The 15,804-nt window shown below is 41.7% G+C and overlaps 1 protein-coding gene across 7 annotated transcripts in view; it reads right to left on the reverse strand.

Annotated features, from left to right (window-relative positions):
* Positions 1 to 13,860, reverse strand: part of FSD1L (fibronectin type III and SPRY domain containing 1 like) — a 72,812-nt gene extending 58,952 nt beyond the window's left edge. For 3 of the 7 annotated variants that reach the window (XM_053204847.1, XM_053204846.1, XM_027034759.2), the window contains exon 1: positions 8,972 to 9,142. In XM_053204847.1, the coding sequence (XP_053060822.1) occupies positions 8,972 to 8,986 (15 nt within the window). In that variant the 5' untranslated portion in view covers positions 8,987 to 9,142. Of the gene's footprint in view, positions 1 to 8,971; positions 9,143 to 13,166; positions 13,350 to 13,749 lie in introns of those variants that run through there. The other 4 variants (XM_015077223.3, XM_015077222.3, XM_053204845.1 and 1 more) reach the window with 3 other exon arrangements.
* Positions 13,861 to 15,804: the final 1,944 nt, after the last annotated feature.

Raw genomic sequence — 15,804 nt, forward strand, 5'->3', positions numbered from 1 at the left:
ACATGTAGTCAGTAAGTTATGTGGATTTTTACCTCCTAAATAGTTCTGTAATCACCACTACTATCTTAGGACAAGTCAATATCATACCCCAACTTATACTTTTACAAAACTTAACTGGCTTCTGATCCATTCTTTCTCCCCAGTAATCAGTTCTATATACTGTAGGTAGAATAATATGATAGCATCACTCTTCCCAGATTTCAATGGCTTCCCACCGGTCCTTGGATAAAACTGAAAATCTTTTAATATGACCTATTAAGACCACCTTACATCATCTGTAAAACCCTGCACGATCTTCCCATTGCCCACCTCTCCTGCTTCAACTCACACCAGACTTCCTCTTCCTTGCTATATACCAGCTGCGGTAGCCTGCTATGAGTTTCTCTAACATGCCTTTTTTCCCACCTGGGAGCCCTCACACCGATCAGTCCCTCTGCCTATAAACACTGTTCTAAAACATACACGTGATCTCTATGTTAAAACAAGTTTCAAAAAGGTATAGAATGAGCTCATTGTGATATATATTGCCTCATTTCTTTTATTATCACACCCTGATGATGGAGAGCAAAGACATCTTTCATCTGCTCTGTGGGACTCTATCAATCTGAAAGGATGCCTACAGGGGTCTCAGATTTTACCCCAGATCTTATCCAGTCTCTCATTACTTTCCAAAATAATTACATTTTGCAAGACTTCAGGTGGCCATGACTAAGAGTTCTAGGTGATATAGATCTGAAGATATCACAGTCATGAGATCAAGCCCCACATCGGGCTCTGCACTGTCTCCCTCTCTCTCTCTCTCTCTTTCTTTCTCTCTGTCCTTCCCCATTCATGCTCGTTCTCTCTCTCAAAATACATAAATAAACCTAAAAAAAAAAGAATGTTAAAAAAGTATATATATATAGGAGGTATATTTCCAAAGGAAGTATGCACAGGCAATCTTAGCCATTATCCTTTGGTCAAGAACCACAATTACCAGACACCAAAACTACTGTATCAGGATTAAGCCTGTCAATTACTTGATTAGGGAAATAGACTAAGGTAAGTGCTATGCTAACAACAACAAAAAAGGGGGTTTTATACAACCCAGCCAAGTACAACTGCAATCATTTCCATGGAATGAATCAAAACTCTGGGATGTACAAGGCATGAGGTACCCTCTTCAAAGGAGCATAACTTAAAGTTATGCTTATCATCACTATAAATCATGTGAAGCCTCTTATGTGGATCCTGAGAAACTTAACAGAAACCCATGGGGGAGGGGAAGGAAAAAAAAAAAAAGAGGTTAGAGTGGGAGAGAGCCAAAGCATAAGAGACTCTTAAAAACTGAGAACAAACTGAAGGTTGATGGGGGGTGGGAGGGAGGGGAGGGTGGGTGATGGGTATTGAGGAGGGCACCTTTTGGGATGAGCACTGGGTGTTGTATGGAAACCAATTTGACAATAAATTTCATATATTGAAAAAAAAAGAAAACTGAAAAAAATAAAATAAATCTTCCAATGGAAAAAAATATATATATACATACACACAATATATTTTAGTGAGAATAAAAAAAAATTATGTGAAGCAAAAGCACAATCAATAGTCTCTGAGCAAAATAATAAATAACACTTCTATACTCTTAAGTGCCTAGCACCATTTTAAGCTCTTTACATATATTAATTCATTTAATCCTCTCAAGAATCCTAAGAAGTAGGACACTATTACTATCACCATTTTCCAATTCAGAAGCTGAGGTATAGAGGTTAAGTAATAGCTTGCCCAGGATCTCAGAGCTAATATGTGGCAGAACCCAGATTCAAATTAAGGCGGTCTCACTCTTGAGTCGGTACTCTTAATTATCACACTGTACTGCCTGAAAGTAAAGATCAGAGGGACATGAAAAGAATACCTAAGGGCACCAAACACACTACGATTTTACTTCAACACTGAAAAAAACTGAAGCTGATCAAAAGCTTGTAACATGTCCCACCCTGCCACATATAAGGGCAACAAAAACAGTTATTCTTACACACAGACATATCATCTTGTAAGTCTGAGAACATGATGACTTTCAACATTTGAAGTGGCAAGGTTCCACTGGTTTTAGCCTAATATATGTGAAGATGACAAATTCAAATGTTGAATCTTAATTTTGCTGCATCCAAAAAAAAAACTACCAACTTGGGCTACTTGCTTGGAAACTATTCAGTGTAACAAGCTCCTGAAATTATGATTCAGAACCTTCCTGTTCTTAGAACCAGTGGCAGAAAATCATTACACCCAGGTTTATATGCTAGTCTGAATCTGAGGACCTCAATAACCAAGTAGTCATGAGAACAATTTGATGTAAGAGTTTTCTATCAGCATCTACTCACACCAAGAGAAGATTTCTGATTCAAATTCTACATTAGTTTTCTAGACCATTGAGATACACAAACCTAGAACCACTGCAAATATCACTAGTTGATCTACAATTTAAGAGGGTCAAACTAGTATTATGGCCATTTCAGTAGTATTTACTAAGCACTTTCTATGTGCCAGGCCCTGTGCTAAACTGTTAACATGGCATATCTTTCTAATCATCACAATAGATTTTTAAAAAGTATCAGTGTTTGCATTTTATAGTTGAAGGAAGGTTAAAGGAGTTAAGAAATTTTCTTAGATCACATAGCTATCAAGTGGTAGTCACAATTCAAACCTAGAAGCTGCCTCCAGATCCTATACTTTTACACTACCCTAGGCTGCTTACACTGCCGGGGACGATGCAAAACAAGTATAGCATTCCTGCAATCAGAGAAAAGGGATCAATGAAGTCAGGATACAGCATTTCTGGAACATATCCTGATGCCACCAAGAATGATGGCACTTGTATCATGCCACACCATAGACTTCTCCTTTGAATTAGGTAATAAGAGTTGAAATCCAGAAAGTTCTATCCAACTGGTAGCTAGACAATCAGAATCTTATCAGCTGACCATAGCTCTGCCAACACAAACAAGAGTATTGTGCTCAGAGGTGATGTGAAGAGGTGAAAAAGGAGATTATATATTGTTGAGAAATTCAGGAATCAATCATCACAAATAGCTAACTGATAGAAAGCCATGTCCTCTCTTAACAGCAAAACAGTTAGGAACACTACCTGCTTACAGAGGCAACTGAGGTAATCCAAAGGGGGAAAAAATCTAATAAAAGACCTGGTGGAGAATGCTGTCTTTCTGCCCTAAGCCCGACTAGGACAGAAGAGGTACCCCCCCTACAAAGGATTTGAAGAAATATAGTGGAGTCAGAAGCTAAAGAAGCCTTATCCATGTGCAGTGACCTCTGAATTGGCTGTTCCATTCAATGAAGTCTACAAAGCTCATATTCAGCCAAGGAAACCAGAGGTTCCATCACCTAACTGAGGGGAGGTGCAATGGGAATGAAGATAGGAGCACACCTGGGTACTGCTGGTAGTGGTATAAACTAACAACCCTTCTGAAAAAGAACAATTTGGCAATACATATCAAAGATTTTTAAAAGTATACACACATTGACTCAATAATTCTATTTCTACAAAATTTTTTTTCCATTTCTAAAAAATTTATTCTAAATAAATAATTAAAGGTATAAGCAGAGACTTGGCTACAAGGATGTTCATTTCAGCGTTACTTATAACACTAGAAGTTTGGGACTAACATAAATATACAACAAAGAGCACTGATTAAAAATCAAATAATACAGCCATACAAAAGAATTCTGAATTGTTAAGTGTTGTAGAATGATATTAACATGGTAAAAGATTCATAATATATTAAGGGACAGGCAAACTACAAAGCAGTATTACCACATCATGATACGCAGTCTTTTTAAGGTTCTATATATGTTTAAAAAAAACTGGAACATAATATGTACAAATGTTAAAAGAGGTTATGTCTGGGTGGCAGGATTATGGGTGATTTTCATTTATCTATATTTCCTATTTCCCTACAATAAGCTTGTGTTACTTATATTTATAAAAGTGCACAGATTGGCTGTGCCAACACTTTATTATAAATTAGTACAAAATTAGCTACCAATCAACACATGTCAATAACTAAGACCAGATTCTGTTAGAACATTGTGGCTGGGAAGAGTGCCAACTGAGGATATAATACATACAAGAAAGATGGAGACAAAATCTACCAACTTGAAAATGTTGCCCACCCTAGGTTGGAGTGGATTATCTATCACCATGGTAAACATTCAATATGTGCTTACTGCATGAATAATCCTGCTTACATTCAGCCAGGCATTGCAAAGAAACATTGTATGGAAATTTAAAAAAAAAAGAAAAAAGAAAAAATCTGCTTCACTATTGACCCTTGAACTGCCTGGGTTGGAATGCACAGGTCCACTTATAAACAGAGTTTTTACAGCTCAGTACTGTAAATATATTTTCCCTTTCTTACAATTTTCTTATCATTTTCTTTTCTCTAGCTTACTTTATTGTAAGAATACAGTATATGATACATATACAAAATAGGTGCCAAACAATTGCTTATGTTATCCATAAGGCTTCCGGTTTACTATTTCTATCAACAGCAGGCTATTAGTAGTTATGTTTTGAGGGAATCAAAAGTTATATGCATATTTTCAACTGTTGTGGGGGCATGTTGGTACCCCTAACTCCTGTGTTATTCAAGGATCTACAGTATTTCCAATTTTTTAGAACTGTCAAGTTCAATAAAAAATGAATATATACCTTAATTTTTTTTAATGTTTATTTTTTTTGAAAAAGACAGAGCATGAACCGGGGAGAGGCAGAGAGACAGAGAGAGAGACAGACAGACAGAATCCAAAGTAGGCTCTGAGCTGTCAGCACAGAGCCCCACGCGGGGCTCAAAACTCACAAGCTGTGAGACCATGACCTGAGTCAAAGTCGGATGCTCAACCAACTGAGCCACCAGGTGCCCCTGAATATATATTTTTAAATATAGTGATCATGAGTATGTCAATACGGTCCTTTGAAGAGGGTACCTCATGCCTTATATATCCCAGATTACTTTGATCCATTCCATGGAAATGAATGAGATTGTTTGGCTAGGTGTATAAAACTCCACTTATACTTTCCTGTTCACAGCTCTACTTTAGAAAGCTAAGACCCTCCATCAAAAAAGAAAAAGAACTGCAGAGAGGGGATTTTATACACATTCACACACACACACTCTCTACAGAAAAATAATGATTTTATATGGGGCATTGAGTGAGACCAAGTTCCAGGTTTTTATATAAATTGTGTTCTATACTTTCTGTCAACTGTTTTCACTAGATTTAATTAGCTTCTTTAAAAAAAAAAAAACTATACGGATTCATTCCTAATAACATCTTGAATTTTAATTAATCATATCACTATTTAAAGGCAAAAAATTCAGGCAAGAAGGGTGGTAATGAACAAAGCTTGGGCTGTGAAGAAAGACCAAGTTTGAATTCAGACTATCACTTGCTAGCTGCGTGACTCTGAACAACTCATTTAGCCTCTGAGTTTGGTTTTCCATTATCTGCGCAACAGGAATAAGAGGTATTGAGAGAATTTAAAGCATCTAACACAATACTGGATGCAGAACAATATTCAAATTTCATTTCTCTTTCCTTTCTTCAGGAAATATTATTTTTTGACCAAGAAGAAGTAATTTTGGAACATGAGATGGTTGGTTATCTGGATATGGTGGAGGTCTCTGAATCACTAAGGTACAATATGAAGAAAAAAAATAGCAAATACCAGGGTAGAGGAGGAAACTGGGATAAGGAAGCATATATACAGACATACTACTTGCTACCAGATGTCATGCTTTAAAACTCCCCCTACTCAATCTCCCCAATCTAGGTTTGTCCAATCTTGCACACTCAACCCCTCACCTGTCACTACCGCTTTCCAAGTGGAAAGTAAAGAATATGCAGGAAAAACTGGGGAAAACCAAACAATTTACAATGTATACTCTTGGCAACATCCTTCCTCTGGGATCCCCTTCCTCTCCACCTTTATTATTCCTACAGCATGTACCTTTCCTAGAAACAGCAATCCCTATGAATATAAACAGATCTCTTGTGCAAAAATTTAACTATCAAATTCTAAGCACCCAGATTCTAGAAAGGTGTAAATGTCTTTTTGTTTCAATGGTTTCTTTGAACATACACATTTAATCAAGTATAGAAACCTTTGGGATTTTATCTTAAAACCACTTAAGGATATAATCAAAAGGTTTGAGTATCAAACAAAGCCACCTATCCATAACACATCCTGTTCGCAAAAGTGTCCCAGAAACTCAATGTAAACAAAATCCTTCTGTTTATTTCTAGGAGATAATACTGTGGTTTTCTGTATCCAACAGTATGCCTTACATACCCAAGGCAATTATGTTTTCTTCCTCTACTCAAACAGAGCATCTGTTGCTAACACAACACTGAAGTCCAAGTTATTTTCACAGACAAAAAAGCAGCTGGTCAAGCTAATCCATCTGCTGACTAGCCACCATCAAGCTTCTGTAAGACTGTCCAGTTAACTTAACCTCTATTGTCAGACTGCATGAGTCAGAACTCCCAGTCCTCTTTCAATTAGGATTTAACAACTCTTCTTTGACACCACCATTTGAAATCACTTATTAGACATAAAAACAGAAAACATATTTTAAAACTTAAGGACAAAGGTTAAAAATGGTAGATTGGATTAGAAAAAGTTGTACAAATTATCAACAAAAGAAGAAAGTTATTTCGAAGTTGGGATTATGAATTTCATAACAATAGCCAGCAGTACTTACATATGCTAGGCACCAAGGATTTTTAAAAATTAACATGATCCTCACAATAACCCTTTGAGGTAAGTACAATTGTTATCTCTATTTTATAGAGGAGGAAATAGAGACACACAGCAAATTTCCCAAGCTCATTCAGCTCAGAGATAGTAGTAGGACTGGAGACCTGGCTCCAAAGACATCCTCCAATAGTTTGAAGCTCAAATCCCAATGCCTTACTAACAGGTATATATTCAAGACATCCTCACCATTTTCCTTACAATGACTGAAGTACCATCCCTGTTACTATTTTCATTGTAACATTTTATAATGGGGAAGAAAAATCATGCCAGGGATGTACTACTTACTTAAAAAGAAATATACAGTTTAGTTCATTATTAGTTGAGGTATGTAAGTGATTCTGCAATAGTTCATGAGGGAAAAAAGCTCAAATTCATAGCACTAAAGTGGTTATAAGCATTAATACCAGATACTTGTTATAAGCTATAAAACAAAGAGTTTTATAAGAATATTATTTGATACCAATAAATGAAATGAAAATCAACACATTTTCTAAAATTAAGAAATTGATTTTCAAAGTTACCACAAGGAACACCTAATTCTCTGCCACCTCTGGGGAAAGTGCACATGGTACTCGTAGGTGCTCAAAAACACCATATGGAATGAGACCAAATAAGTTCAAATTTTAGCCTTCTAGCTAGTGGTATGACCTTGCAGAAGCCACAACTGCCAACTCTTGAGTCCTTGATCCATATTAAAATACTTTCTCAAATTCTGTTTTATAACACACAGAGTATCTTAGTACTTTGTAAACATTAAAACACTTTTAACACTTTTTCATAATGAATTACTTTATCTGATTTTTACAGTAGCTCTATAAAATATTCTTACATCCACTGCATAAATGAAGAACTAGATTAATCACAGGTAAGTAATTTGCTCCAGAGCACAGAGCTAGTAAATAGCAACATGGAACTCAAGGACTCTAAGTCTCTGCTCTTCCGTTTGCCCTGAACCAACATCCATTCAGCTATCATGTGACTTTTACCTAAAAAGTTAAATAAGGCGTGACATGTTTTACGAATTTAGGCAGAGATGTTTTAAACATACATATTCAAAACACACGAAATGTAATTTTTTACAGATGTCTTACTAATAGTCACGGAAATAAAATTGAGTTTACCCAATTGAGTTTCAAGATGCCTGCAATCAAATCGTGTGCACTTTAGTAAAACACTAGAATAGTCAATGCTTAACACATCACTACACTATTCTCCCGTGTCCCCTGTGCTTCTTTCCCTTGAAAAGGTGAAATCCAGGCAAAATTAGAGAAACCATTGTTCTAATAAGTCTTTCCAGTGCTTTCTATCTAATAATAGAAAAGAATGGCCTCTTGGATATGCCCTTCTTTTTCCCTGCTACATTATTAATAACACTTGTGTTCCCTCCTCTACTGTACTATACTTCAATTACTATCATCTAACAAAGAGAAAAGGGTGGTTACTAATCTATACAGGAATTATGACTGCATATTAATAACTCTAAATGTATTCAAAACATTGGCTATGTTCTCAAAACATTTTTTTTTCTTAATCGAAATTACTAGCTCCTTAACTTGTGCGCAAAGTGTATATACAACAGGCCACAACAGCCATAGATAACCGTGACGAGCAACAAACTGGTCGAAGAGGGTGGGACCGCTGCCAACTGTAAGTCTCTTCTCCCAGTTCAACTAATACTAAACACCAAGACCTGCTTCTGAACTGGTCACGAGGAAGGAGGGAGTGGAGGGCGCGGTACTAAGCAGATTTGGTTCCTGACCTAAAGCAGCGTGTACGGTCCCCGTCAGCAGGTAGACCCCGTGCACCTCGATTGGTGCTAAGGCGGGATAAACCCGCGCTCGCACGCGGGGAGGCTCCAGAATCAAAGGGGGCCTAGAGCGCTGCAGAAAATGATTGTGGAATGGGGACAGCTCCCTTCTTCCCCGCAGGAGCCAGGGCCCAGGGCCAAAGGCCAGCTCGGGTCACCGGGCGCGGTCCCCGCAGCCTGGCGGGCGCCGCTTTGCTCCCACCGGGGAACGAGGGAGGGAGGGAGGGCAGCTGCCTAGCCCTCCGCGGCCGCAGCCCTGCCTGGCCCAGCGCGCCCACCGCCCACCCGGCCCTGGGCGCCCCGCCCACCCTCTCCCCAACCTCCGCCGCCCCGCGCCTCGTTCTCCCACTTACTTTCTGTGAGTCCATGGCCAGGGGCTATGTCTACTGGGCCCGAAACCGCGTCGAAGAACCTTGCGGCGAGGCGGAGGGAAGTCGGGCAAGCCAACACTGCTACCCGCGGCCGCCCCCTCTCCTCCGCCGCCGCCTCAGCCTCAGCCTCAGACAGAACCGACCCCGCCCGGTCCGCGCCCAGCCCGCGCGCGCGCCGTCGTCGCGCCGCGGTTGCCAGGGTGAAAGGGCGGCCCGCAGGAGGGAGGGAGGGAGAGAGACCGGAGTGCCCCGCGCATGCGCGCTGCCGCGGGACTGGATGGAGTGGAAGGTGTCCGATGCTGGGTGGGAGGGGCAAAAACTAGTGGTGCTGCGGGTCCAGTGACCAAGCCTTTCCTTCCTTACCGCATCCTTTTTCTTCCAGGGCTCCCGATCGCTGCAGGCCTTGGAATGGGCCACTGGGCATCCAGCAGCCGGGCCCGTGGGAAAGGCTGGGGAAGGAAAGCTCTGGTCCTTGAGATCAGCCCCGCTCCATCCTGCACGCATCTAAGCACCCCTGACATTGACCGCCGCCAAGGAGCAGCCAGGCTAGACCAAACCCACTGTCCAGTGAGAAGGAAAGGGCTGGGGTAAGGGATATCGTGGAAACATGGAGAAGGCCTGAAGGAACGTGGTAGAAACATGGGTAGAGGGTGGGGCCTGGTAGACCTTTCCCAGAGAGCCCTCCTGGGCATCTTGCTGTGTTTTGAGCAAGTCACTCTCCCTGAGCCTATTTCATGTTCCATAAAATAAGAGCAATAATGCTTACTTTGTAGAGCATTGTGAGGATTAAGTAATGTATTTGAAGTGCCCAGGACATAGTTAATGGCCAGTAAATTACAGTTGTCCGTGGGGTGCTAGAACCTGCTCAGTCTGGTCTGAAAAGGACCGTGCAGACTGTAGAAAGCTTGGGGAAGTAGGCCTGAAAATGTTCTTCTCCAAGCAGAAAGGCCTCAGCTTCCATTTTGATGACTCTGGAGAGGCTCAGAAAAGTTCCAACTAGGCAATCACTCATGAAGAATGAATAGAAGGGAAATACATACTGAGTATCTATCAGGTACCATTTCTCTGAACTGAGAATTCAGCAGTGACAAGGCCCTGTTCTCACTTGCAGAGCTTACAATCTAGTATGGGAGGGAGGCCAAAAAAAAATCAACGTGTATATATAGTAAATAAATGTGTATATATATATATATGTGTGTGTGTACATATATATACACACACAGTGTTTAGAAGCACTATTAATATATGTTTATTAACATATATATGTAATTATATATGTTTATATGCACTCAGAATTGTGAGGGCTCCATTTTCCATAAGAAGTTCAGGGAAGGGCTCTCTTAGAAGTGATCTGTGTAAAGTAAGAGAATGAGTCATACAAAGGTCTGGGAAAAAGCATTATAGATAGAAGGAACAGCGAATACAAAGGCCCTGAGAGGGCATGAGCTCTATATAAGACACAGTCTTTATCCTACAAGGCTATAATTGCCTGTATACAATTATACTCTGTACTATGACTTCCATGAAGGTCGAAATTTCTTTTACTCGTATCTGTATCCCCAGCGCAGGTCTTGCCATCTAGTATGCACTCAATAAATCCTTTTTTTTTTTTTAAACTGGACAGACATGTATAAGAAATGGGATGAAGGGCCCAAAAGGGAAAACAAGGACTTGGCTCAAGCTAGGTGGGTAGTGCTTAAACGCCAGGGTCCAGGGAGGGCCTGTATGAACAATTTTGCTCCTACAGCTAAAAGGACAAATGGTGTGCAAACTTGCAGAGAGATACTCCCTCTCTTTTTTTTTTTTTTTTTAATGTTTATTTATTTTTGACTGAGAGAGATGGAGACGGAGCATGAGCAGGGGGAGGGGCAGAGAGAGAAGGAGACAGAATTCAAAACAGGCTCCAGGCTCTGAGCTGTCAGCCCAGAGCCTGATGCAGGGCTCGTACTCACAGACCGCGAGATCATGACCTGAGCCGAAGTCGGACACTCAACCGACTGAGCGACCCAGGCGCCCCGAGATAGATGCTCCCTCTCTTGGTATCAAGGGAAAGATGCCTCCTATCCAAGTTGCCCCAATTCCATGAGGAGCAGTGAGAGCAGCCAAGCACCCAGCGTCTAGTGCATGAAGGCTATTCTCCGCACTGCGGACTCAGTGTAGTGAGTCAGTTTCCCATGAGGGAGAAATGCAGCCTAGGGATCGGACATTAGTGGTCAAACCGCCCCACTGTGAGCTCCCTAGCCGTGACCCTGCCTTCTACTGTGGGACGCATCATTAAGGGGGAAAAAAAAAACACAGCATTTAGCGCTGTCCCCAGTTCTCTTGCTGTAAGGACTTAACTTCAGAGAGCAACTCCTGGGCACTTTATGACTGATGGGTATAACCACAGAAGGAGACAGAAAGAGGCTTTGGAGACAGCAAGTCACAGCTGAAATGTGATCGCCAGAATTCTGTCACAGGTCATATCCCAGGAGCTCACTCCTGGCTCCTTGCCTCCTCAGTCCCCAAGTTCTTTCCCTGCAGCCCAGCGAGGAGCCTGCAGCTTTTGTCAAGAGTTCTGCCCCACTTGACTCCTGCCCTTGCCAGATCTCGTTTCCTTTAGGCAGTCTGGCTTCCCTGCCCAGCTCACCGGGGCCTTCTGCCTGCCCTTGTTCCTGTCCCTTCTGGCTGTGACTTCTATCTTCCCCAACCTATGCAGGCTCTCTGGCAGCAGTACTTACCTGGCGGGGCACTAAGTCTGCACCCCCACTGCTTCTGGCCTATGGGCAAGTCCTCTGCCTTTTCTGAACTTACCTTTTCACAGCCAAGTCAGCTGGGAAATTTTCAAAAGTAGCTTTACTAGTAAAGTAAAGCTGCTGTTCTCAAGTGTAATCCCCAGACCAGCTGTATCAGCACCACCTGGTAGCTTGTCAGAAGGGCAAATTCTCAGCCTTCATCCTCAGACTAACTTAATGAGAAACTCTGGCATGAGGGTCCAGAGATCTGTGTTTTAACAAGTCCTCCAGGTGATTGATGCATACTAACGCTTGAGAACCATTGAACTAAGAGAAAGCATATTGTTAAAAAAAAAAAAAGGAAAAACTACAGAGGGATAAAACAGATGACGTTTTTTAACCCTTATGTTTCAATTCTGAGATAGCATATCTAGTTGTAGGTATTTACTGAGGTCCCTGGGCCTCCAGGAATGCCTTTCTGAGGAAACATCGAATTAGAATAACCTCAGGACTGGCCCTACTGATGTGAAGTGTCTGGCAAACTTGTCTCTTCCAGAACAGGTTCTCTACCCCCTCTTGCCAGGCGTTACCCCTGTAGCCCTGAGTACCCTCATGAGTTCTGGGATTCCCCCATCTCTTGGGAGAGAAAGCTACTTCCCTTAAGTGGTACCAACAGTGTTCCCCTTTGGGAGTCAGTATAGGGCCCGGCCTGGACTCAGCAAATCTGAATTTAAATCCTGACACTGCCGCCTACCAGCTGTGTAGCCTTCAGTGAGTCTTTTAAACCAAGATAAGCCTCAATTTCCTCATCTGTAACATCATGATCATAATAGTAGTAATTCCCAGTTACGGTTGTTGTGGGGAATCAAAGGAGATTACATATGCAAAGTGCCTGGTTTAGTCTACATTTAACAAATGTGTGGCTGTTACTATTATTACTCCCTTGTACATCATATCCTTCTGTGCCACCCTTGGATGGCTTTTTCCCCCTTGGTCTTTGGGGCCTTAGAAGCCCTATTTTCACCCCTAACTCTCATTTTCATTGTTATCCTAGCTTCTCTGAAGCATAATCACAGTCCACATGCTGCTCTTTGTTGAAGTACCAAATCTCTAACCATGTCTCTCTCCCTGTTCACATCTGGCCTACGTCTTAGCATACACCACCAAACCCAGGAAAACCCTGAGTTTGCTCTAAGCCTCAGTTTCTTCAATTATGAAAGAGGAATCATAACAGTACCACCTACAAGGGTTTTTGAGTTGATTTCACTGAGATAATTCGTGTTCAATGTTTAGCGGCATCTGTCATGTAGTAAGTATTCAAAAAATATTAGCCATCATCTCTTCCCGATCATAGAAACCTAATTCTTTTTTCCTCTGCCTCCTTCTGACTAAAAACAAACTCAACCCAAAGTCCTGGACCCCCTTGAACTCCAGAGTGCAAATTTCTGATCCTAGGAACTCACTATAGACATTTACGTTCTCATAGGAGCGAAAGGATGATTCCGTTCTGATGTGAGCTGGCACTGTATGAAGTGGTCTAGCTCCATATTTGGAGAGCTCTAAGCAAAGTGGGAAGCAATCAGTAGACACAAACATGAGAAAGGGCCTGGAAACCACGTGAGAAGGGACACAATCAAGGATTTCGTCTGGAAAGGAAAATTTCTCATGTCAGAGGGGACATGATCTTTTACCTCAAAACTCTCTAGAGCTGTTGTATGGAAGAGGGGGCTGACTTATTCTCTAGCATCCCACAGATAGAATTAGACCCAGTTAGTGTAAGCTACAGGAAGATAGATTTCCAATCAACAAAGAGTCCAACTTTCTAACAGCCATACAGAGCTGGAATGGACTTTGGTGGTGAGGTCCCCATCAGTGGAAGTATCCAAGCAGGGGCTAGGCATTTGCCTAGGGGGATCAGGCAGTGAAAGGGTAGATGGCAGAGATAACTTTTAACATCTTTCTGAACCCTGAGGCTATGTCATTCTGCAAACTAGAGGCCAATAACTATTCATTCTCTCTCTGACTCAGCTTTGCAATTGTACTCACCTCTGGAATGCGCTCTGAATCTCTTCTCCCCACCCCCACTCTCATAAGCTCCATTGCAAGAGGCCCCTCTCCTTCCCGGGATAGGGCATGCCAGGAGCAGTTAACTAAACTGTAGCCATTTTGATGTTTCTATGTCACAATACCTTCTCTATGCATGATGGCTTGCTTTATACTAGGCCCTGGAGACACTGAAATGAGTGAGGACTGGAAGACACGGGTGTTTCCATCACCTCCTGCCTTAGCTCTCAAAATGCCTCTGGACTCATCTAGATCAGAGAATGACCAAGGACAAAGCAAATTTATCTGTCTGTTGATCTCTTCATTGTAAAAGGATGCTGCCCACCACACCCTCCACCCCCAGGTCTCTCCAACACAGAGTAACGGGCTCCCTGTTCCTAGTGAGAACATTACTCAGCAGCCCTTCTTCCTCTGCATATACTCTGAGAAGGATGTGGGGCAGTTTGAGACTGAGTGAATGAGACTAGGGAGATAAAGGGCCCACAGTGAATTGACCACACTTCTGTTTCATCGACCAAGCACCCAGATGCTGATACCAGACTGTCTGAATTCAAAGGCCAAGTCTACCACTTACCAGTTGTGTTGCCTTGGGTGATTTGGTAACCTCTCTCTACCTCAACGTTCTTATTTGTAAAATGAGAGTATTAACAATACCCACTTGAAAGTGTTGTCATGAAGATAAATGACAATGTGTGTAAAGTGCTTACTTAGAATAATGCCTAATTACTGGGAAGTACAAAATATATGGTATTTATCAATTTATTATTTTCCATAATAAACCATTCTCCTGACCACAGCACCGGGAAATAATGGTGTCTGTGAGTCCTTTGATACTGTGGTGCTGTCGTTGTCCAGATCAGATGGTACTACATCAGCACTTCCTAGGAAATAAGTCTTTTGAATCCAACTCTCATTCTTTTTTTTAAATTTTTTTTTACATTTATTTATTTTTGAGAGACAGAGACAGAGCACAAGTGGGGGAGGGGCAGAGCGAGAGGGAGACACCGAATCCGAAGCAGACTCCAGGCTCTGAGCCATCAGCACAGAGCCCGATGCGGGGCTTGAGCTCACGAACTGTGAGATCATGACCTGAGCTGAAGTCAGACGCTCAACCGACTGAGCCACCCAGGCACCCCAATCCATCTCTCGGTCTGAAGGGCAATCCGAACTTTTCCCTAGCAATCAGAGTTTGAAAAGGGAAGGAGACACAACTGAAGCTGGAATGAGGAACTTAAGACAAGTCATGAAAGGAAGATAGGACCCTTTCCAAGCCAAGGAAACAGCCTAAGCGAAGGTGGGAAATGAAGAGAACAACTCCAGGAGATAAGATATGAAATGAATGGAAATAGGAACCCCCAATGCCTTAATACCAGCCAAGTATTAGGAAAACATTGCAGCATATGAGAGATGGAATATTCCACTTGGGGCGCCTAGGTGGCTCAGTCAATTAAGGGTCCAAATTTGGCTCAGGTCATGATCTCGAGGTTTGTGAGTTCAAGCCCCATGTCGGGCTCTGTGCTGACAGCTCACAGCCTGGAGCCTGCTTCATATTCTGTGTCTCCTTCTCTCTCTGCCCCTCCCCGGCTTGCACTCTGTTTCTCTCTGTCTCTCAAAAATAAATAAACATTAAAAAAATTTTTTAAAGACATGGAATATTCTGCAGCATGAAAAATTATCTTTATTAAAAATACACAGCAATATGGGAGAAAGCTTTTTTTATTTTTAAGGCTTGTTTATCTATTTTTGATGGGGGAAGGGTCAGAGAGAGAGGATCCCAGGCAGGCCCCACACTGTCAGTGTGGAGTAGGACATCAGGCTTGAACTCACAAACCATGAGATCATGACCTGAGTCGAAATCAAGAGTCGGACACTCAACTGATGGAGCCACCCAGGCACTCCTGGGGAAAAGCTTATATTACAACTTAAAAACAAAACAGAAGTTTTAGCTGGAGTATTTTTTCAAAATATAAATGGGTAATGTCTACTGTTAGAAAGTAGACACCTTTATAAATTTTCCTTTTGTTTATAAGTTTTAGC

Source organism: Acinonyx jubatus, chromosome D4, assembly GCF_027475565.1.
Source record: "Acinonyx jubatus isolate Ajub_Pintada_27869175 chromosome D4, VMU_Ajub_asm_v1.0, whole genome shotgun sequence".
NCBI lineage: Eukaryota > Metazoa > Chordata > Mammalia > Carnivora > Felidae > Acinonyx > Acinonyx jubatus.